Source organism: Pundamilia nyererei, unplaced genomic scaffold (assembly GCF_000239375.1).
Source record: "Pundamilia nyererei isolate P.nyererei 1_Seehausen unplaced genomic scaffold, PunNye1.0 scaffold00244, whole genome shotgun sequence".
Classification (NCBI taxonomy): domain Eukaryota; kingdom Metazoa; phylum Chordata; class Actinopteri; order Cichliformes; family Cichlidae; genus Pundamilia; species Pundamilia nyererei.
In genome coordinates this window covers 90,288-113,244 of record NW_005187645.1, presented here as the reverse complement: position 1 = coordinate 113,244, position 22,957 = coordinate 90,288, and the positions used below count along the sequence as shown (strand labels likewise).

The 22,957-nt window shown below is 40.6% G+C and overlaps 3 protein-coding genes across 5 annotated transcripts in view; 2 read left to right on the top strand and 1 right to left on the bottom strand.

The window, feature by feature from the left end:
* LOC102207201 (prothrombin-like) overlaps positions 1–4,729 on the top strand; it is a 16,659-nt gene extending 11,930 nt beyond the window's left edge. Inside the window, exons 6-10 of the mRNA XM_005749423.1 lie at positions 1,000–1,167; positions 1,244–1,417; positions 2,004–2,182; positions 2,419–2,489; positions 4,574–4,729. Coding sequence (XP_005749480.1) covers positions 1,000–1,167; positions 1,244–1,417; positions 2,004–2,182; positions 2,419–2,489; positions 4,574–4,729 — 748 coding nt within the window. The remainder of the gene's footprint in view (positions 1–999; positions 1,168–1,243; positions 1,418–2,003; positions 2,183–2,418; positions 2,490–4,573) is intronic.
* A 2,591-nt stretch (positions 4,730–7,320) lies between these two features.
* LOC102199901 (endothelial zinc finger protein induced by tumor necrosis factor alpha-like) lies at positions 7,321–17,696 on the bottom strand. Of its 2 annotated transcripts, none has more exons than XM_005749394.1 (12): positions 17,563–17,696; positions 16,197–16,396; positions 14,822–14,890; positions 12,017–12,112; positions 11,831–11,929; positions 11,625–11,748; positions 11,233–11,533; positions 11,092–11,138; positions 10,130–10,242; positions 9,428–9,941; positions 7,920–8,375; positions 7,321–7,809 (listed from the first exon to the last, which is right to left on the bottom strand). In XM_005749394.1, exons 1-12 carry the CDS (start codon positions 17,564–17,566, stop codon positions 7,595–7,597), a joined length of 2,238 nt encoding a protein of 745 aa, XP_005749451.1. In that variant the 5' UTR covers positions 17,567–17,696; the 3' UTR covers positions 7,321–7,594. The 2 variants fall into 2 exon arrangements, with proteins under 2 accessions (XP_005749451.1, XP_005749452.1); XM_005749395.1 differs by having other exon boundaries at positions 12,017–12,109.
* A 5-nt stretch (positions 17,697–17,701) lies between these two features.
* LOC102199615 (E3 ubiquitin-protein ligase CIP8) lies at positions 17,702–22,949 on the top strand. 2 transcript variants are annotated; one of them, XM_005749393.2, is made up of 5 exons: positions 17,702–17,760; positions 18,361–19,056; positions 21,516–21,740; positions 21,829–21,927; positions 22,355–22,949. In XM_005749393.2, exons 2-5 carry the CDS (start codon positions 18,763–18,765, stop codon positions 22,460–22,462), a joined length of 726 nt encoding a protein of 241 aa, XP_005749450.1. In that variant the 5' UTR covers positions 17,702–17,760; positions 18,361–18,762; the 3' UTR covers positions 22,463–22,949. The 2 variants fall into 2 exon arrangements, with proteins under 2 accessions (XP_005749450.1, XP_013770436.1); XM_013914982.1 differs by lacking the exon at positions 17,702–17,760 and adding an exon at positions 17,837–17,855.
* Positions 22,950–22,957: the final 8 nt, after the last annotated feature.

Genomic DNA, 22,957 nt, shown 5'->3' with positions numbered 1-22,957 from the left:
TAAAGGACACTCTTTCGAGGATGCCAATGTTCACATTTTGGACAGAGAGGACAGATGGTTTGAAAGAGGAGTGAAAGAAGCCATCTATGTCCACTGTGAGCGACCATCTTTGAACAGAGGCGGTGGTTTACGACAATAACTGTCTGCCATTTATAATCCAGTTTTGAGTTCCCTCCCCAGACGCCTTAACGCCCACTCACATCCTGGGCCATCTGACCTCAGGAATTCGCATGATAAGGTGGGGCCAGGTTTCACAATGAGCTCTCCCGAAACTCTGGCTGATTGGGACCCACACCCAGTTTCACACCTTGGCTCAGGCGACTAGAGGATCATCAGGGGGTCCTTTTGTCCCTCTGTGGGGGGATACTCCCACTAGGTTTATATCTGGGTCTCCCCACCATTTGACCATAGAACTGAAGAAGCTTCTCGGATGAGAGGTGAAACGTCTTCAAGCAACTTAAAGAAGTCCAGACGCTTTTCTTTGCAATCTCCTTTGACTACGATGACCTGGATGACTGAGAGCCTTCACAGACACATTCAGATTGGTGTTTCTGTCTGTTCGAAAACTCCTGAAGGGCGGTACAGTCAACAAGTGTCCATCGATGGTTTTTAATCGACTCAGCGAGCTTGTCCATAGATTTGTCCAAACTTAGATTCTCCATAACGACAGCTGGAACAGCTCAAGTTTTTTCCACTGTAGATCCAACAGAATCTACAGGCCTCACTCTGCCCATTAGAACTGTAAGAGCAAACATCCAATGAAGATTCTCCTTTGCCAAGAATATACCGAAAAGAAGAAACATCAATAGCTTTTAAATCTTGACAATGTCCTTAGAAAACACACCAAGACAGAAAAATTGACTCACTACAATTAATCAATAAAAGAAAAATGGTTCTGGGATCCTGCCAATCAGAAATAAATAAAAGAACCATTAAGATACAAACTGTTTTTGACTCAACTTATATTTCTAACTTAATAAATAATTTTGTTGTTTGCAGGCAGGTGATGCTGTACAAGCGTAGCCCACAGGAGTTTTTGTGTGGAGCCAGTCTGATCAGTGATCAGTGGATCCTCACTGCAGCTCACTGCATCCTTTACCCACCCTGGAACAAGAACTTCACCATCAACGATATACTGGTCCGCCTGGGAAAACACAACAGAGCCCAGTAAGAAGGCGTGTCTGTCTTAATTATCATTAGTTTCATTTGAAGGCCTGTTGGAATTATGTCATTTTTTTTCCAGGTTTGAGCGTGGCATTGAGAAGATTGTGGCAATTGATGAAATCATTGTCCACCCCAAGTACAACTGGAAGGAAAACCTGAACCGTGACATCGCTCTGCTGCACATGAGAAGGCCGGTCACATTCACTGATAAGATCCATCCTATCTGCCTGCCCAGCAAGCCCGTCGCCAAGTTGTAAGACAAACGCAACATTTGCAACCAATTACAAGTTCACAAGTTCAGACCAAATTCTTTAATTATATTTCCCACCAAATGAAAGGAAACAAGTGAAAATGTGTCTTGAACGGAGAATTGAATTTCCAGTTTTGTCAAGTGATCTGGAGCGTTTCAATATGGGGGAGACTCTGGGTCCGACATAGAGCTTGCTGGAGAGATTATTTTGTTCATATGGTGTTGAATACTGCTAGAAATATTAATTGGGGAGGTATCAACACAGTTTATTATTGTGCCAAGGACTTTGCTTAAAGTCCTCAGTAAACAACAATTTGATTAAATCAAGTCAGGTCCTCAAACTTGGTCACATAGCTATTTCTGCATAGATATCAAATTTCCTTTCTCCAGTTATTCTGCAGGGGGTTAAAAGATTCTTCAGATCCCACAGATTCTTTCTGTCTTATTGGAAAGTCTAAAGTAATGCAAAGACTGTGCCAGTAGAGGGTGCTATTAAGAACTGTGGTCAGAGACACTTTGGTTCAGTGAGGTTTATACTATGGATGGTGACAGGCTTTGTGATATATCTGACTGGTATTTTTTCCGGCAGTCTGATGTCTGAAGGCTTTAAGGGCCGAGTTACTGGGTGGGGGAACCTGAAGGAAAGCTGGAACCCTGCAGTGAGAAATTTACCATCAGTCCTTCAGCAAATCCACCTACCGATAGTGGACCAGAACATCTGCCGCAGCTCCACTTCAGTCAAGATCACAGACAACATGTTCTGTGCTGGTAAAACAAAACAAAAGATTTTCCACATTTGTTCAACAAGAAAATGCTTGTTTATATTTTATCTTTGGCTTATTTTTGGTCCAACTGTTTGATCCTGAATAAAGCCCTGGTGTGCTGAGTGATGCTGCCGTCTCATTGGCTGTACTGAATCGAATTTGGCTGTTTCTCTCAGGATGATCCTGCATCTCCTGAAGGTGTCAAAGTTTCTCTATAATTACAGTCTCTGGTTGTTTCAGGTTATAAACCAGACGATAACCATCGTGGAGACGCCTGTGAGGGAGACGGCGGTGGACCTTTTGTGATGAAGGTGAGAATCACAATGAAAGAAGAACAAATGATAGATTAAGTCTCCTCTTTACCATTTCTTATCATTAGATAACATCTGGTTTATATCTCAAGCAGCTGTTTAATAAAATATTTGTTAAATAAATTATAAGACCGACGGCACGAGAACACACAGAAGTGAAGGCAGTGTAAGACAGTTGCAGAAGGATACAGTAGCACTGTAAAACACAGTGTATTAACACTTAAACAGATTTTCATATGTTCTGTTCAGTGCTTTGTAACATTTAATGTAAATATCACACATATACATTAATTTAATCTGCTAAAAATTTAGGACATTGTTTTAATTAACGCATAGTAATAAAATATGCACACAGTGTGTTAACTGTTACATATAGAATCAAATTAACATTTATATCCAAAATTAATGCTTTCTTGTTTATAAGTTGAACAACAGTGTAATTATCCAAAAAGTTGATTCTGGTCATCTGGACGTAGCATTTTGTGGGAGAAACGTTTCGTCACTCATCCAAGTGACTTCTTCAGTCTCAGCTGACTGCAGGTTTCCCCAAACCTATAAACAGTACATTTGCATAATGACTGAAACCAGCCCACTGAAGGAACAATGAGCTGGGAGGTCAGTTCCTTAATCTTAATTATGCAAATTCTCATGATCATTGATCAATAACCACTGACCAAAACCCACTGATCAATGGCCATGAGTACCATTCACAGAGAGTTGGGGAATGGCTGCAATCACAGCATTGTAAGATGGTGAAAGATGTACCCTTAGGCCCCCTCTTTCCCTTTTCACGTAAATGGCCTCCTTGACTCCTCGTCTTGATGCATTCTCAATCATCAAGACGAACAATGTAATTAGACTTTTGTTCCTGACACGTTAAAAATGTTAAACATTTCCTGAAAATCTATCTGGACATTAATAGTATTTTAACAGTATTTTATGGCTTTAATATGTTTTATCACAACCCAAATATATAAAATTACTGAAAATGCAAAATGTTTTTATTAGGAATTACCAATGCTTCGTTTGACCTGTGCCAAAGTCATACAGCCATGCTTTCTCCAACTAAATTCAGAGTCACACAGGCCTAGAGACCAGTTTAACTCCATGTCAAAGGTTTTTAGGGAAAAATGTGTGTTCTCTGGGACACCAATGATGATTTGATTCACACAGTTTGTTCAGGATTTATTATGTGATTTTATTTATCGCTTTAACTCCGTATTTTTTTTCATGTAGTTGATTATAAATTATTTTTGTGGTCTTTAAAATCACTAGGTTTTGAAAAGTGCCACACAGCACTTTAACATAGTGTTAAAACATATACACTGCACAATCATACACCAATATTTCACTGGATTGTCTTTAGCTTCGATGACGGCCCACATTCTCTCTGGCATTGTTTCAGTAACGTTATGCAGTTCACGTTCAGGTCACCTACCAAATACCCATTGGGCACTTTGGCACCAGAAACCTTCATCCAAAAGGTAGGAACTGAAACTCAATATTCACTAGTGAGGATTCCCAGTTAGTGAGACATATTGGGCAAATTTCTTAAAGCTACACAGCCGTTTAGTCCCATATGAAAAATACTTGTGTTTTTCTTTGGAATGGCCTTTTTTCTGGCAGGATCTTTAAACATAGGGTTCCCAAACCGTTTCGTCAACATCGGCCCAAAACTTCATCAATTTTAATGCCCAAAGTTGAATTTAAAACTTAAAGGCAGATTTGAAGATACTTCTCATAACAACAACATATTAAAAAGCAGGGTTTTTTGCAAACTCTAGACAGGGGGGATAGTAACAAGAAGTTGAATAACTATGTAATCTTCAGATATGCCTAATTGGCAGCCTAAATCTTCATTTATTTTCTTACAATATAGAGTAAAGCAATACGTACTCACAGTTAAGTGTTATTTGGCATTTTTGCTTAAAAACTGAAAAAAAGGAGTTAAAATATTTATAGTTTTTCGTTCTTTCGGCTCTGAAAAGATTTTTTCTATCATTTACAAAAGGTTCAATCTGAGAATTTAGAATAGTTGCCTTTGCAAACAATGACTCTTATTTTGAAACTGTCTTCCTGTGCAGTACCCGGCAGAGAACCGCTGGTATCAGATCGGCATCGTGTCATGGGGAGAGGGCTGCGATCGTGACGGGAAGTACGGCTTCTACACTCACCTGTTCAGGATGACCAAGTGGATAGGCAAAGTTATTGAAAAGATGGGAGGAAGCGATGATGAGTAGACACAAACCATCGACGTCAATCACTTCACATTCAACCCTGTTAAGCAACATGGCCCCAATAAAGATTGTCGACGTATTGTACCCTGGCCTCTGGTGTTAATCAAGCCTTGGTTTGCAGCAATAAGAGTCAGAGAGTTAAAGTCCCATCAGAGCAGCTTTTATATGAACAAAGATAGAAAATCAAACCGGCAGGAGGTCAAAGTTCGCGCTCAGATACAAACAAGACAGCACAAACAGCCATCTTTACATTTAAGGTCACAGCAGTCACTACAGTGGCAGGCATGGCCTCATAGTCCATTACTATTCTGATAAACAACATATCCTAAACCAGGATTTACTACACAGACATAACACATGTGGGATGTGTTGATAATTTTCAGGTTGGGCAGGATTTCCCTGCTCAAAATGGATCTTAATGTGTTGACTATAAATGTAAGTTGAACAGGTCTACTTATACTGTAATTTATTAAGGCAATGACGCTGTGTAAACTGAGCACAACTCTATGAATTTCCCATTCTGACCATTTAATAACCAAAAAGCCAACGTGATCTTAGGAGTTCTCTGGGAATTTTTCCAGAGGTTTGTAGCAAGCAGTCAACAGATTGTTAACATAAACAGAGGTTATAGCTGCACTGTACATCCCTTTACTGTTTATTCATACATGACAGAGGCTCTAAAGTGTTCTCATTATGTTTGTTTACTCCTGAATCATCTTCATCTGTTGAGCCATTTTCATGATCTCTTTGACTTCAACAAGTTTCTCCAGCAGTGCTACTCTAGATCTGTTAACCAAAGTTCAGTTTAAAGCATTACAGTTACAGCAGTGATACAAACTAACCACCAAAGCCAAGCCCAGAGATGAGCTCAACTTTTCCTGAGCACCAGTGGGCTATTAACTATTAACGAACTCTAAGAGGTAGAGTGATAAGCTTGTGTTTCCTTCCAACATTTGCCAAATAAAGGCCAAAAGCTCTCCTTAGTCTGCAGCTGGATGGACTAAAACTCCAACATCTGGGAATGCAGTTGAAGATCAGAGCCTGACAGAGGTGGAGAAGCTCTTCACGAACCTGCATCGCAAGCTGCAGTCCAAGATGATGGTAGTTAAAATCTGACTCAGATTTGGTGTTTCAGATTGTGTGTGTATTCCTGCCTTAGAGGCTAAGTGTTTTGGGTGAGAAGACAAGATTTTGGTTGTTTAATTTCCCCGATTTAGTGATCTCCATTCTTTATAATTTAACAAAGTAGAGCACAATTGCTGAAAAGTGCCACAAGGTGGAGCCCCGTTCCTTGCTGTGCTCAACTAGTTATAGCACAATACAGAACAGATGATTTTTTTGTATAAATATGAAAAACTGAACTTACCAAGAAGACTGTTGGAGGACTGATAAATGAAGGCTGAGTTCAGACAGCTTAAAACTTTAAAAACTTGTTTGGGTTGATCTTGTTACACCACATAATAATACCAACTACAGATAGACAAAGAGGTTTGTAGTTTGGTGTATATTTCAGATTAAGGACAAAGGCTGGAACAATTTTTGTACATGTAAACAGAGTCAGTGACACAAATTGATTAAACACTTTGTTTAACAGCAGAGTAAACATTAACGTGCTCCAGTCGACCTCGGGGTCTGCAATGTTCACCGGGTCACGTTTAAGATCACCAAAAATAAGAATTTAACATCTTTTTAAGTCAAAATCATGAAAAAAAATGGCCTTTTATTATCCTATTAGTGTAAGCGCTTCCCACCAATGTGAAACTAACAGATTAGTGATGTAGTAATGTAACGTGTCACTGTACAAGAAAACAGTCATTCATTATATTTACTACCAACAGCAACTGAAGCAACGGACCCTGGACTTACTCCACTAACAGGACAGCGTATTCAGCTCCGCTGCTCATCAGTAAAGCTTGCGGTGATGCAGCTGTGAACTGAGCGGCAAATATTTGAATTTTCTTTGTAAAACTTTAGAAAAATCTGACGTTTTTTGACCAACAGCTGGAAACTGAGTGAAATGTAGTTTCAATACAAATGAGAGACCAGAAAATTTACTGAATTTGAATGAATCAAGTTTTTACCTGCAATGTAAAAAATTTACTATGTTCCATGTTTTATATTTACCTTTTTAAACATTTAAAAAAAATTATACTCCATTATTTATTTATACATTACTGACATTTTTGCTAACTTAGTCGAGACTTAAGAGTGAAACATTTACTTTTATATTTCATGTCATTCACAAAATATTAAAAATAAACGTCATGTAAAATATTTATTATGCTCATTGTTATTAATTAGTATTTATTTATTATTATTTCTATAAATCTTGAGCATGATTACCTAATTACTGTTTTTTAATAATTAATTAATACTTTTATGAAATAATACTTATGTGTTTTCAACTTTAATTGATTTTTGACCTTGTGTATTCAGGTGAGCAGTCGATTGTGTTGTCATTTACATTTTTCATACATTGGAAGATTTTTTCCATTTATAGTAAAACAAAAATGTTTGAATGTAAGAAAAACGTAAATGAGAGCATGTCAATAAAAACACATCAGTAAAATATGTTTTAAGTATTAAAAAAATACAAATAAAATATTCATAAACATTCAAAATAAAGTTTTTTTGATTCGTGAATGAATGATCAAACTCGCTTCATCAGCTGAAGTTGCAGAACTGCTTCCTGTTGTTTCCAGCTGTTAGTTTTGCCTGTAAATCAGATCCACGCAGATCACCTGCTCCCACCTCAAACTGCATCACCACAAGTCGACTCAGACTCGGGAATCTGCGATCGATTCACTCACTGCAGGAATGAACGCATGAAAGTCGTACAACGCGCACAGTTCTGATTTAAGCACATCCTCAGGGTTCCTCGACCACCTGCACCGCCACCACCTCGCTGTCGGCAGTCCGGTGTGTGAGCAGGTGTCTGTTCAGGTGAGTTTTTCGGGTGTAGCTCTTGGTGCAGAAGGTGCAGGCGTAGGGACGGATGTTGCTGTGGGACAACATGTGTTTCTTCAGGTCAAACTTCCTCCGTAAACATTTCCCGCACTCCGGACACGAGAACGGCTTCTCTCCTGGAAAACAGACCGAGAGGCGCTCGGGTTCAGAACCGGCACAAAAGCATCTGGAGTTACGACAGCATATCTTTGTGTACCGTGATCATGTGACCAGCTTCCTGTCTTACCTGTGTGTATCCTCCGGTGTTCAGTCAGGTGACAGGAAATGGAGAAGGCCTTCCCGCAGTCCTGGCAGACATAGGGCCGCTCGCCCGTGTGCGTCCTCATGTGTTTCTGCAGGTCACCGCCGGACGGCCAGCCTTTACCGCACACCGTGCACACGTACGGCCGCTCCCCGGTGTGCCGCCGCACGTGCACGTTGAGGCCAGCGAGCGCGGTGAAGTCTTTGGAGCAGTAGGGGCAGCGGTAGGGCCGCTCCCCAGTGTGTGTCCTCAGGTGGCCCTCCAGGCCATCGCGGGTCTTGAAGCGCTTGCCGCACTGCGAGCACAGGAAGCGGCTCTCAGCGGTGTGGGTCGCCCGGTGGGACTGCAGGCCGGTGAGCGAGCCGTACGTCTTGCTGCACAGGTCGCACTGGTACGTGCGGAAGGTGTGTGTGCGCTGGTGGATACGAAGCTGGGTCACCCCTGGAGACACAAACATTTAAACACATGTTTAACGTCCTCTTGGAAAAGGAGACTCACATCATGGATGTGTGCCAGTATGGATCAGGATCTCCAAGGAATGTTTTCATCACCTCTGTTCAATCTGCGCAACACAGAAATAAGAAACAAGGACTGGACTGATAAGGTGTATCTAATAAAATGACAGTGAGTATAAATGCCATTTTGTTCATTAAGCTTGTGTTGTTTGCTTTTTGCGTAAAAATCAGATGTGCATCGAGAGCTGCCACCACACTGGATGTAATGAAACCCTTTCCTAAATCCTGCAGCTGCTTTTACAATGTGAATTATGATCTGAAAATGTTTTACTTTCCCAAGATGAGCTCTACAAATTCTCTATAGGCTCTGTTCACGTGTTTGTTTTACAGCAGCTGGCAGCAAAGTGCTAGTGACCCAAACACTGACGACTCGCTGTGTAATACCTCTTTGAGACGGTCTTCATGTTTTTTCCCTAGCACACAGTGGTTACCAGGGGAGGGAAGAAAACAGCGGGCAGGTTAACAGTACATGGTTAACAATCATGTGACTGCAAAACCTGAGCAGGTCTGAGGAAAAGTAAAAAAATAAAAAGTATAGCGCTCGATTATTTCGCCAAGTATTTTTGTCGCTTCAGGGTTAATAGGATGAAAAATAATTATTCTTTCTTGGAAAAGAAATTTTCAGATGATGACGGTTGTTGGAGGCTTTTCGTTTTTTAACATTGTGTTGTAGCTCTGAAATGGAAAATAATTATAAAGGAAAATAATGAAAGCATCAGACTCTTGACTGTTTTAGAGCAGCAGCTCAACAGCAATGTTTTGTTCCACCGTCATCCTTTTTCCCAGAAACATCTTTAACACAGGGCTGACTCAGATGAACTTGATGTGAACCTGCTGTTTGCTGCTCACCGAGTGAGTCAAACACACACAGACGCCTCGCTGAGCTTTTAAAACCAGATCTGCTGCTAAGCTGCAGAGGTCAATGAGCCTGTGGAAAGTGCTCTGAGTTAGTGGGGTTCACCGCTTTCAGTGGTCTACCTGAGAAGGTCTGGTCACAGAAGCGGCAGTTGTAGCGGAGCTTCGCCCCCTCCACCGAGTGCGTCTGCAGGTGTCGCAGCAGCCGCGTCTGTGAGCTGAACGTCTGATCACACATCGTGCAGGTGAGGTCGGGCAGCCGGTGCTGCAGCCGATGGACGTCCCTGTCCTTGGCCGACTCGAACACCTTGTTACACCGGCTGCAGGTGAAACCTCCCTTGTCCAGGTGTGTCTGCTTGTGATTGGTCAGGCTGGATAGATGGTGGAACTCCTTGTCGCACTGGACGCAGTGGTAGATGGGGCGGGCCCGGTGTGTGCGCTGGTGCGACAGCAGCTCGGCTTTGGTCTTGAACATGGCGTTGCACTGGAAGCAGGACAGAGACCTGACGGGTCGGGGAGGGGGCCTATTCTGAGGGAGGCAGGGCTCTTTGTCAGCGCCGCCAAGTTGAGTCTGTTCGAGCACGGATGTCGTTAAGGCCGAACCGCAGGACCTGTTAGTGCGTAGGTGTCGGATCACCTGCAGACAGTCAGACAAACATCTAAGGGAGTGATGTATATATGATGTATATTTTTAAAATAAATAAATGTGTTTTCATTTTTATGTGTGGTCTTATTGATTTATTTTAAGATACTTTTTTTGTTCAAACAGACAAAAAAGTGACCATATAGTTACTGTCATGCCACACTGAGACACTGACACAGTACCTGTGAGCGGTAGATGAAACATTTGCCACACTGAGGACACTTGTGAGCCACACGCTGGGAATTGTGGGAAATGCTGTGCAGAGCATTAGCTGTGACCTCTGAGCAGGAGAGATCTGATTGAAGAAAGACAGGAAGCTTTAATGACTAGTTCAGTTTCTATAGCTTTGTCACAATTCTTAGGCCGCATCCTTTGAAGGACCCGGCCTTTGTGGTCTACGTGGGCCGGGTCCTGTGAAATAGGACGGTCTAGCCTTCAGATTTGCGTCACCAGCTTTCTCAGTGGAGTTCAATAAACTCCTTGCTATCTAAATTATAACAGGACATTCTCGACCATCTCACGCTTCTGTTTAATCAGTTTTCTGTTTGACATTTATTCAGCTGTGTGAAAACTCAACTAATGTCAGCCAAACCGATTTACTCAGGAACAAATAAAATACTGAAAAAAGCCAAACAATAACTTTTTAAAGTTATTTAATAACTTATATATCATGTTTAACCCGAGTAGCGAAAGACCGTGCAGGGTCTAGAAACAATGTGCCGGAGTCCACTGTTCTCACCGGCTCTAGTGAGCCTTGACCTCCCGGTCAGCTATCGAGCTGGTGGGTAACAGACGTCTCAGAAAACGTCAGAGTATATGTGCAAATATGTGATGTCTCGATAAACCAAGCAAATATTTGAAGTTTACACAGCTACATTCTCACCTGAAAATATCTTAAAAGTTTATTTTGTGACCCAGAAAGAGTCATATTAAAACTAAGTAGCTGCCGCCATTGTTGGAAATGGGAATTGGCTGGGCCGCGCTATGAATTCTGGGATAGGTTGGGCTACGAATGATACACCCGACCCAACTTTCAAGTCTGGCTGTGATGTAAACGGCCTACAAATGTGGCTGCCAAAGGATGTGGCCTAGGAATTGGGACACAGCTTATATCTACGTGTGTGTGTGTGTGTGTGTGTGTTACCTGTGTCTTCTGATTGGTTGACAATGTCTCCACATGAGTCCCTCAACCTGACAAGCAAAAGCTGGTTATATTTTCAAGCTCTGAGGACTCTGAGGGATCCAGGATTATTTAAAAAACAAACAAACAAAAAAGAGGTCTCACCTGTCCACCTCCACAACCACAGGTGTGACTACACATTCATTGCCGACTGCTGCCGAGCTCTCATTGGACGCCTCCAGCTCTGAACCAATCACAGTCTCCTCGATCTCTTCCTGCTCGTCCTCTGTTATCACCACCACCTCCACCTTCACCAGCTCCACGTCCAGCTGCAAGGGGCTACTAACCTCAGGTAGCACATCTGATTGGATCTCCGTTTCAGGTGGAGGAGGGTTGGGATTGATCAGTTTAGTGAAAAGGGGGTGGGACCACACAGACAGGAGGGTCTCCTCTGTATCACAACCCACTAAGAAATAACCCCCCGCCAAAACATTAAAGATCAGCAAAACTGAGTCTGATTCTCATTTAATTTGATTAGTTCTTGATTACTTATTTACCTGTCGCCAGTGCCTGTCCCTGTAAACAGCTCTGATTGGTCAGCAGCTCCCTCAGATCATCCTTGTCCGCCTTCTGCAGACAGTCCTCCAGCCCAGAGGGGGCAGCATCGAACCAGGAGGCAGCCTGAGATGGATGAATGGCCACATAAATGAAAATGAAATACAGCAGAATTACTAGATTGACTGTTCAAGGTTTTACTGATCACCTGTTTGAAGTCGGGAACAGGAAAGAGCTGCTCGATCCTGGACAGGAAGTCAGATATGAGGGACTGGAGGGCGGAGTCAAACCTCTGGTCAAACACCTCCTGGAAGACAAGCACAGAGGTGAACAATGGACGGATTGAATGATGAAGCTTTGTGTGAAGCTGATAATTCAAGGTGGCAGCTCTGACCTGTAGGAGGCGTTGAGAATTGTCTGGACTCTTTGTCAATTTGTCGGTGAGCATCAACAAAGCAGACCAGCATTCGCTTACGTCTTCATCCAGCTGCTGAGAGAACAGACGAGACACAAAAAGAAACTTTTATTTTCAGCAACAACTGAGGACATCAGCCAATAGTTACTATTATTTTTCTAGTTATTATTTTATGGGTGGTCGTATCATTAATGATGCTAGTTTTTATTAGTCTCCAAGAATTTTTCTGCTTAATAATTTTTATAATAATCATTTTTCTGCTTATTTCTTGTCATTTTCTAAGACTTGTTTCCATTGTTGATTCTAGCTGTTAATTCTTGGCCAAATGAGCACAGGAAGAAACCATTAAATATTTTTTCCTAAAATAATGTCTCGGTATATGGTATGCATTACCATACGTTTTCTTATGGTAATGCTAATACAGTCATGTGAGAAAATTAGGACACCCTATGAAAGCCTGTATATTTTAAAATATATTTGGACATATGGAGATTTAATATGAATTTTAATGATACTGAGGGATCCAAATAATATAACTAAACAATTAAAAATAAGAAAAGCCTTTTTAAAACTTTGTGTGAAATGTAATTTAAAAGACAATTTCTGGTGTGGAATAAATTAGGACACCCCACCCGTTATCCCACTTAAAATGGTTAAAATCACACACAGGTGTATCACGTCAGGTGCACATGATCAGTAAATCTTTAACCATCATTTTAAAGGAGCCTTGCCTATTTAAACCTCAGATTTAGTTTGGTGGTCTCCTGACTGTTGAAGTGTTGAAGTGAGCACCATGGTGAGATCTAAGAGCCGTCTGATGCCCTCAGAAAGAAAATTGTGTCCGCTTATGAGTCTGGTAAGGGATTCAAAAAGATCTCAAAAGAATTTGACATCAGCCATTCCACCATCTGGAAAATTGTTTACAAGTGGAGGACATTCAAAACAACTGCCACCATGCCCAGGTCTGGCCGTCCAAGCATATTCACCCGCGGAGCAGACGCCCAAAGAAGTCATCAAAAATCCCAAAAATGTCATCATAGGAACTACAGCAGGCTCTGGCTACTGTCAACGTGAAAGTGGATGACTCTACTATCAGAAAGAGACTACACAAGTTTGACTTTCATGGGAAGTGTGCAAGGAGGAAACCTTTGCTCACTAAGAGAAACATTAAGGGCAGACTGAAGTTTGCCAGAGTGAATGTAGACAAAGACCATGACTTCTGGAATAATATTCTTTGGACAGAAGGGTCTAAAACTGAATCATTTAGACACCAGAACAGTAGACATGTTTGGCATAAACCAAACACAGTCTTCCAAGAAAAGAACGTCATACCAACTGTGAAGCATGGAGGTGGCAGTATTGTAGTTTGGGGATGCTTTGCTGCAGCAGCACCTGGCCAGCTCACCATCATAGAATCCATCATGAATTCTGTGTATCAGAGGGTGCTTGAAGAACATGTGAAACCATCTGTAAAAAAACATTAAAGCTGAAGCGGAACTGGACACTGCAACATGACGTTGCATGTCACGTGGGGTGACTTAAAACAGACTGTACATGCCAGAAAACCCCCAAACATCTCACAGCTGAAAGAATTCTGCATTGAGGAGTGAACCAAACTTGCTTTTGATCGATGTCAGAGACTGGTAAAAGGCGTCTCACTGAAGTTATATCAGCCAAACGGGGCAACACTAGTTATTAGGGGGTAGGGTGTCCTAACTTTGTCCTCCATTAAAATACACATTTTTGTTCACATTTGTTTTTTATATGTGTAATTTTTTGTTGTTGTTGTTTAATTGCAACTAGGTCACTTTCTTTTCCAGTAATACATGAAAACATGATTGGACATTGTTATATGAACATTACTTAATAAAGAGCAGATTATTTAATGGGGTGTCCTAATTTTCTCACATGACTGCATGAAAGGCAGCAGAAGTTCAACTGATAATGGAGAACAACGACATGGTTGATGTCATGAAGACCAATTGTAAAATCAAAGTTTAGATATGGACGACTGAAAGCACGAAAACGTCATAGAAATTCATTTAAAGAAGGAAATATTGAAATGTGCTGCATTAATGACTCACTGCTTTTTAACATATTAAAAAAAATTATTAAACTGTTTGCAATTTAAATAAATATTACAATTAATGTTTAAAAAATGTAAAATAAATACTGATATGAGGCATTTTCATTTATTTAAAACATATATTTAAATACATTTTAGTGCACTGATAAAGGTGCAGGATGTTCCATCTTAAATATTTGTTATAAAATATTATATTGTTAATTAGATTTTTTTTTTTTTAAAGCCAAAATAAAACACACAGGGCTGGTGTTGGTTTCCAACATTTATCAGATTGATTACACCATTAATCAATAAAGAGCTGGGGTGCAGTGAAGTGACACAGATCCTGTAAGCCTGTCCAGTAATCTCCCTGCTCTCTCTCCTGGGCTTCAGTAGCTGGATTAACAGGCTTCAGGCCAGAGCAGCACAGAGAGCAAAGAGATGCTTTTGGTATTAAATGAGAGAATTTCAAGTCATTTTTTTTTTTGAGAAAGGTCCCGATTTAGTGCTGCTCAAACATTTAACAAGCTGAAGAGCTGTAGACACACACTCACTATTAACATGGTTTTCTTTTGATTTTGTCATGAAATAAAGGATTTAATCAATTACTTCCAGTTAAGTGACTTTTCATGTTGAATCCTTTACTGAAATCACAGGAAACAGTTTGAATAAAAATAATTTTTAGACACAGTCATAGTCTGAATTACTTGTGGTCTCACCGTTGCCTCAGAGTAGATCCTGTCTAGGTGGGAATGGATGGCAGCTGATTTTGGTTCTGACAACGTGACCTAAAGAAAAAAAAAACAACAACAAACAACAACATAATCTGACATGTCCCTTCAAGGCAAGGCAAGGCAAGTTTATTTGTATAGCACAATTCACAACAAGGTGATTCAAAGTGCTTTACAGAGACATTAGAAACAAGAACAAATAAAAAGCATGATTTAAAATTGATTAAAACAAGCAAATAAACAAACTAATTAATAAACAAACAAACAAAACAGTATATAAAATCAAAACAGATAAAATCAGAACAGTAGATAAAATCAGTAGTTAAATGTAAGTTTTGAAGTTTAAGCTTAAAAGTGTGGATTTGGTGCTTTATTCAAATGCAGATGAGAACAGGTGAGTCTTCAACCTGGATTTAAATAAACTGAGTGTTTCAGCTGATCTGAGGCTTTCTGGGAGTTTGTTCCAGATATAAGGAGCATAAAAGCTGAATGCAGCTTCTCCGTGTCTGGTTCTGACTCTGGGAACTGATAAAAGACCAGATCCAGATGACCTGAGGGATCTGGAAGGTTCATACTGGGTCAGGAGGTCACTGATGTATTTTGGTCCTAAACCATTCAGAGCTTTATAGACCAGCATCAGAACTTTAAAGTCTATCCTCAATGTTAAAAAGGAAAAGTAACACACTCTATTTTGTTTAAAGTTTAGATTTTAACATTTGTTGATATACCTAACTATAAAATAACTCAAATGACATTCAAATGAACCAAGAACAGAACCCTGAGGAACACCACGGAGAACCCCCCCATTTATTACATTTACATTGTTTATCTAACACTTGTGCATGAACTTTCCTGAGTTCCTGTAACTGTTACGTCCTCTAAACACTGTGGAAACTAGGAATTATCAATGTTAATATAAAACCATTCTGAGGACTTTGGAGGTTTTCTACTACAGAACAGGCACTCTGCAGCACAAGAGGAACCTTTAAGTAAAGTCTAGCCAGTATGCAACCATCTTGATAAAGACTTCCGACACTTACTGTATTTCATCACTTGTTCAGAAGCTTTATTTATTTTTAATATCGAAGGTCACTTGGAGATGAAAATTGCATCAGTATCTTTGTTGCTATTATACTAATACCCAGGCACACAGATTATACGCTCCTCTCTCAGATGTTGTACAGCATGCATGACATATACATCATTTACACCAGGTGTGGTAAAGATTTAATTAACACTTAAAGTTGTTATTCCTTATCCAGCCAACATAATGTGTTAACAACAGGTGGGAAAAGGGAACTATTGGATAGTGCATGACACCTTCAAATTCAGGTGTTACATTCTCTCCTTGCAAAACACCAACCTTTGCCCTCAGAGCCAGCAGCAGCAGACACCTCTGTCTGTCCGTCAGCAGTTGCGGGACGGCCTCAGTCACCAGGGAAACAAAGTCCTCCAGCATCCCATAATGCCTCACCATTTCGTGCCGTGCGACCTGCCACATCGCCGCTGTTAGCAGGCGGAGAGGCGGGACGAGGAGACGCAGGGAGGAGAGGGAGAGGGAAGCTGCCGGAGAGGACAGGTTGACATGTCAGAGCAGGAAGCATCACTTATCTGGGTCAGTGTCAGGAGCTGCTGCACCCACACCAACCAGGACTCTAATGTTATTCTTACTTACAGTGACTGAATGTGTGTGTGAATGGGTGGATGACTGGATATGTAAAGCGCTTTGGGGTCCTTAGGGACTAGTAAAGCGCTATATAAATACAGGCCATTTACCATTTACTTAATGCAACTGTAACAATATGTAGGAAACTCAGAATGTAACATACTTTAGTTTGTCAGGGGAGGTAAATTAGAGATGTGCCCATATAAAAAAAAAAAAAAAAGGCTCATTAAGGTGTGCCAATTTGGCCACACCCTAATCATATTGATAATTATTACAATTTATAAACAGACAAACTGTTAGTAAACACATGAGGTGGAAATATTTCAGGAAGTTGAAGATCTTCTGATTAAACCAGAGAATTCAGAAGTTTGAAAAATGTAACTTGGGAGTTTGCCTGACAAAAGAAGCTACCAAACTCTGTTAAAAAAAAAGTCTCAGCATTTTAAAAGTCAATGCTTATGATCGACTGAATGCATTTAATAAAACCGCACTAAATACATCTAAATAATTACAATATATAGTTTAAAATCGGAACAGTTTGATATAATATAGCTTTATTTAGACCTTGGAGTGTCATGTTTACCTTTAGTCACATTAGTGGTCGTTAAATGATTGGTGTGTTGGTGAATTACAGCTTATTCTACTATTGTGAATGCACTGTTGGCAATACAGGGATTAGTGACTTACATGACAGCCAAACTGCTGCTAATTAACAGTTTAAATACCGTTAAAATACAAGCAGCCATCTGCTATCAGTGATATATACGACTTTTATCATAAGCAATCCACGCTTGATGCGTTACAAATACGCCGAATTAAAATGTAGCTACAATCGACTTATTATCAGCTGGTAGAGGCTAATCAATAAAGATTAACGTTTCAAAAACTAAGAACATATTTAAAAAGCAAAATTTTTGCATAGAGTTTGGCTAGTATGGGTGCATGCGCACAAGTTGGTGCTAGCTGGCTATAGCTCGGTAATTATCAAAAGAGACAAAAATCCTGATTTATTTTTAAAGAGCACCAAAATAACCGATAAGAGAACAGAGTAGTAAGCACATACCCATTCCGCGTGCAAACCCACTCACTGTAAGCCCAATCTTTTCCAAAATGTTAGCTACAGAGGCTAACGGTTAACTGTTTACACTACAGCTACCGACGGCTCCGCCCCCTTTATACCGGAACCTTTTTTGAAAAGCCAAAGAAACACATCCGGTGCACGCGTGCGCAGAAGTAGGGTTTATTTTCGTCCGTGATCCAGGTGAGTGGAACAGGTGTGGCTTAAAGGTCATTATTTGTGCTTAAGAATAGAGTTTATCCTCGTTTTACCTCCTCAGCAGGTTCACTCCTGAACAAGTTGAGAAACTTTATTTATTTAATATGATTGTATTTAATTCTATAAAGAGTTAGAGAGCAAAAATCATGATTAGGACAAAATTGTATCAATTAACTAAAATCCAAAATCTGATATTGATAATTACTTTAAAGAAAAAATGTTAACAATTAAAAAAAATCATTAGTTGAAATTGTTGGTAATTTAAATAAATATTACAATTAATGTTTAAATACTGATATGAATACTGATATGAGGCATTTTCAGTTATTTAAAATATATATTTAAATACATTTTAGTGCATTGATAAAGGTGCAGGATGTTCCATCTTAAATATTTGTTATAAAATATCATATTGTTAATTAGAATTTTTTTTAAGCCAAAATAAAACACACAGGGCTGGTGTTGGTTTCCAACATTTATCAGATTGATTACACCATTAATCAATAAAGAGCTGGGGTGCAGTGAAGTGACACAGATCCTGTAAGCCTGTCCAGTAATCTCCCTGCTCTCTCTCCTGGATTTCAGTACCTGGATTAACAGGCTTCAGGCCAGAGCAGCACAGAGAGCAAAGAGACGCTCGAAATACAGAAAACACAAACAATACCAGCAGTGAATGTGGAAGAGCTGGAGGCCGGACTTTGTGTGGACTTCGGATGGATCTGCGGGGGGTGGAGAAAGGTCAACAGTCAGGCCTGTTCCTTGGAGGCTCCTCGGCTCCTGCTGGCCTCCTCTATGGCCGTCTGGTTGCCAAATGCTGGAAATGAGCCGCTGTGTTTCTTGTTTCTTCATTGAAATAATTTATTGTAGCTTTTAACAAAGTGTGCTTGTAGCTTTTTCACGATTTACACCACAGTTTTATCAGGAAACAGTCTGTTTGTTGCTGCTGTAGTGTTCTGCACCACAAGGGTAAACATACATATCCTCGTAATGGATCCTGACAGAGAAGAAGCTGAAGTATTTTCGGACCCCGAGGACCCATTTGCTCTAACAGCAGAGGATAAGGAACAGGAGGAGGATGAGGAGGAAGAGGATGATGATGAGGAAGATGCCAGGATTTTCAACGCTTGGATGCAGCGGTACCGGGGAGGGGAACAGCAGAGTAAAGTAGGAGAGGAAGAAGATGAAGATGACGAGTCAGAGGGAGGAAGACTTAAAAGCAGAAGCAGCCCGGAGCCTCCGGCAGCGGTAAAGTCGGGCCGCCGAGCATCACTGCCATGTCCGGTAAGAACACCAGTAACTGTACAACTCCAGACCAACTGTAAAGTGCAGTAGTGTGTGGTCAAAGGGAGGGGTAGTCATTAATGCTTGCCTTCTTTGATATGCTGAGCCATAATCAAGATTCAAATGTTGTTGTGGACAAGTCGTCAATCACAGGAACTTAAGCACAAGAAGTTCTTCAAATACTTAAAAATTGGAAACATTCCTTAGTGATACAGTCCTAAGCTCAAGAGCAGACAGTAATAGGTTGTTTGTTGAGATTTTGTTCATTTTGTCAAGTGCTGTCTTCAAGGTCAAGAAAAAGTTCATCTCCTTTATCATTCAGGAAGAGTCATTTAGTCCAGACGGTCATGGCCATCTGGCTGTGTGGATACTCGGTCTAATTGGGATACAGTGGTCAGTCGCTCCTTTTAACTTGTGCATGACCTGCTTCCCGTCTTGCCATGATGGGGAAGGTAATGAGAATTGAATTCATGCATTGCAATATCTTGTCCACAGGCATTTGGGAATTTGGGAAATTCTTGGAGCCAAAGAGTTTTTTTGATGCAGTCTTTGGTCTTGCTTTCAAAGATAAGATATAGTGCTCAGGCTACCAGAAGAAGTTCAGTCTGAAAACTGGTGTGGGCATCTGATGCTCCTGGTGGCAGTCCCAGAGCACACTGGGTAAGAACAACTTGGGATGATATCTGGCAAACATTACTTAAGCCTTAGCTTCCCAGCTGAGGTCTCTTTTTTGATGTATTCAGACGGTATCCAGAATCCATAGAGCTACTATCAGAGTACCTGGCAGGAACCTAATAATTAATCTAATTTGCCTCCAACTTGAACAAATCCTTAGCCTGCTACCAGAAAAACCCAACAGACAAGCATGGAGAGCTTTCATGTCCATCCCACAAGGTAAACACAGCCATTTACTTTTCTGCACCACTATATAATTTACCCTGAAAAATACAACAATCACATATCACAAGAAAAATAACTGGAAGAGAGCATCATTGGACTCTGGAATTGAAAATGTGCCGGGCTTGCTCTTAGATTCCAGTGGATGGCAACCGATGATGCATTAAGAATGTCTGCCCTTTAACCAGTGTGGTAATTTAACTGTGGTTACATTGTCTGTGCTTTTTTTGGGTTAATGTCACAAACAACTTCTAGAAATTTGTAATCCAGTGCAAGATAACCCTACTTATGTTGTTGGAATATCGTGAAACGTGTGTCTTGATGTATCATCATGTATCTCAATAATTTTTAGAGAGATACATTTTGCCAGTAATCAAAGTGACTTCATCCTTCTCTTGGAGGGACCGTGAGTTCCGACTATGGATTGGGTGTGAGCTGCTGCCCAAAGTGAAGGAGTTTATATCAGGGTTTGTTTACAAGTCAGGGAAGAGAGGAGCACGTGATTGACAGTCAGATTGGTGCAGTGTCTGCAGTGAGGTGGCACTGTATTTGTCTGTTGCAGTTAAAAAAAGAGTTAAAAGAATCAGATCTCACATAGAAGCAGAAGATACGAGTTCCCTTTGATGGCTGTGGTCTCCCTTTGAGACAGGGGATCAGAGCGGAGCTGCTACTCCTGCACACTGAAAGAAGCCAGTTGAGGTAGTTTGGACATCTAGTTATGATGCATCCTGGACGCCTCATAGGTGAGGGGATTCAGGTATTTGCAACCAGAAGAAAGAAGTTGGAGATGGTCTGTCCTCGAGTTGTCTTGGATTCACCTTGCTCCCCCCTCAGAGGTCCTGGAGGAGGTGGCTAGCGAGTAGGAGACTGATGGATATCTTGTTTCAAGACTTTATCATCTAGCTCTTTCCTTTTTTCATAACATTGTAGTGAAGGATGATCAGGAGCAAATGGTGCCCGTTTTAATGCAGTTACCATTACAAACCAGTTGTATCAGTTTATATCAGTCATACTTTCAGTCTTCAGGGTGTTCACAGCTCATGAACACTCTGTCATCCATAAACCAATGTCTTGTTTACTGTTTTCTAAGCTTCAGCCTTGCAGTTTGGTTATAGGGGAAGTAAAGACTCCCAGAGGTGCTAATGGAGCTTTTAGGTACATGTTTGTTTGTTTTTTGTTAATGGGATAACTGGATCAGTGAGTCTTTTGTTTGTTCAAGACTTTTTTTTAACGGCAGAAAAAAATTAGAAACAAAGAAATAAAACTGTGTGAAAGAAGGAAGGCAAATATTTACAGAGAGTAATGAGTTAAATGTTTATTATAAGCAGTCCACTGACATTTCAGTTTTTTAAATCATCCTTCAGTTTTGTATAGTGAGTATTGACTGTAATGTGTACTTTTTAACTTTATTAGTCATATTTTTCTCCTTAATTTTTATGATCTTATATACTATATTTGCAGTTCGTATTCAGCATTTTGTGCCTGTAAATTACTTTGAATTGCATTTAACGTTTATGCTCCCTGCATCAAGTTTGATTGATTAATTGATCTTTTGTCTTCAGTCCACTCTGTCGGCCATGCAGCTGTCTCGTCTCCACTCGTCCACTCAGGCTCCGGTGACGGCGAGGGTTTTGTTGCGTCGCTCTTCCTCCCGCCGCCTTCTTCCATCACCTATGGAGGCCGCTGTGCCCACCTCAGAGCGCAGGCAATCTCTCATAACCACAATCCCCGAGGTTGTGCCACCTGAGAGGCGGGGACAGTTCAGAAGACGTAACGTCATGTCGCTGGTGTGTAGACGCACTTCCCGATTTTTATAAGACAAAATTAAATTGTGTTTTTAGGCTCTTTGTGACTTTAATTGTTTGTGTGTTCCAGAGCGATGCTTATAGTGTGTGTCTGATCTGTCATAACGACTTAAATAACGGCGCTGGCGGCACCAGAGAGCTACAGTGCACACACACCTTCCACAAAGAGGTAGCACATACCAGCAACAACATCAACACATAAACCTTTTCTTGGGTTAAAAGTTGGGCAACCATAGACGGGTCACAAGTAAACTCAGCACAGACAGATGGACCCTGGAGGGTTATAGAATGAAGGCCCTGTCTAAGGTGGATGACACTGAAGAGGTCAAGTAGATGACTGCAGACACTCATACAATGACAGAGTCACTAAAATAGGTTTAAAACAAGTTTGGTTTCCCCCTTTTTAAGATTTTGTAAGAAATGAAAGACATGTTAGTCCAGTCTTCCTCTGAGATGTTTTAGGCCATTCATTAGTGAGAAAAAGATGCAACCACTACAAAGACATCTTTTTGACTCAATGGTCTTGTTCCTCTACATGCTGGTGCTCCAGGACTCCATGATGGTAACGTACTCTCTCATGCCTTCTCTCTCCTCAGTGTATCGAGGAGTGGTTGTGGAGGAAACAGTGCTGTCCAACATGTCACGTTCAGGTGTCCATGCCACAGCCATCTTACTGGAGCTCCAGCAGGGTCATAATCCCCTAACATCACCAAGAAAAATGTCAATTAAACTGGACTTTATTGGATAACCGCTTTATTAGAGCCCAGTGAATTTATCATTGTCTTTCAGAATATTATCAGAAGAGGAGCCTGACTTTTGATGCAAAACGTTATTCAGTAGATTAAAAGACAATCTATTTGTCTCCATTTTGAGCCACACTGGTTTCAACAACCAGGTTATCCTGAGAATAAGGGAGTGTATTCCCTGTTTTAACACCCATATCTTCTCAATGTGATACAAATAAGTCATAGTGGATTAGAAACATATAGTAAAGGACCAACGCTGAAGCTGGAGAACAACCAAAATAACCTCATGTATGTTTTTTCTTTTTGTCTTCTTTTTATGGTTACTTTAACAGTATTTTAATGACTTTAATATAAAATGTAATTGTGTCCGAGGAGGAAAAATATGGTGCAGACATAACAATTTCCCAGTCTTAGAAAAAGTTTGGGTTTTTTTTATTTCTAAAATTAATTATT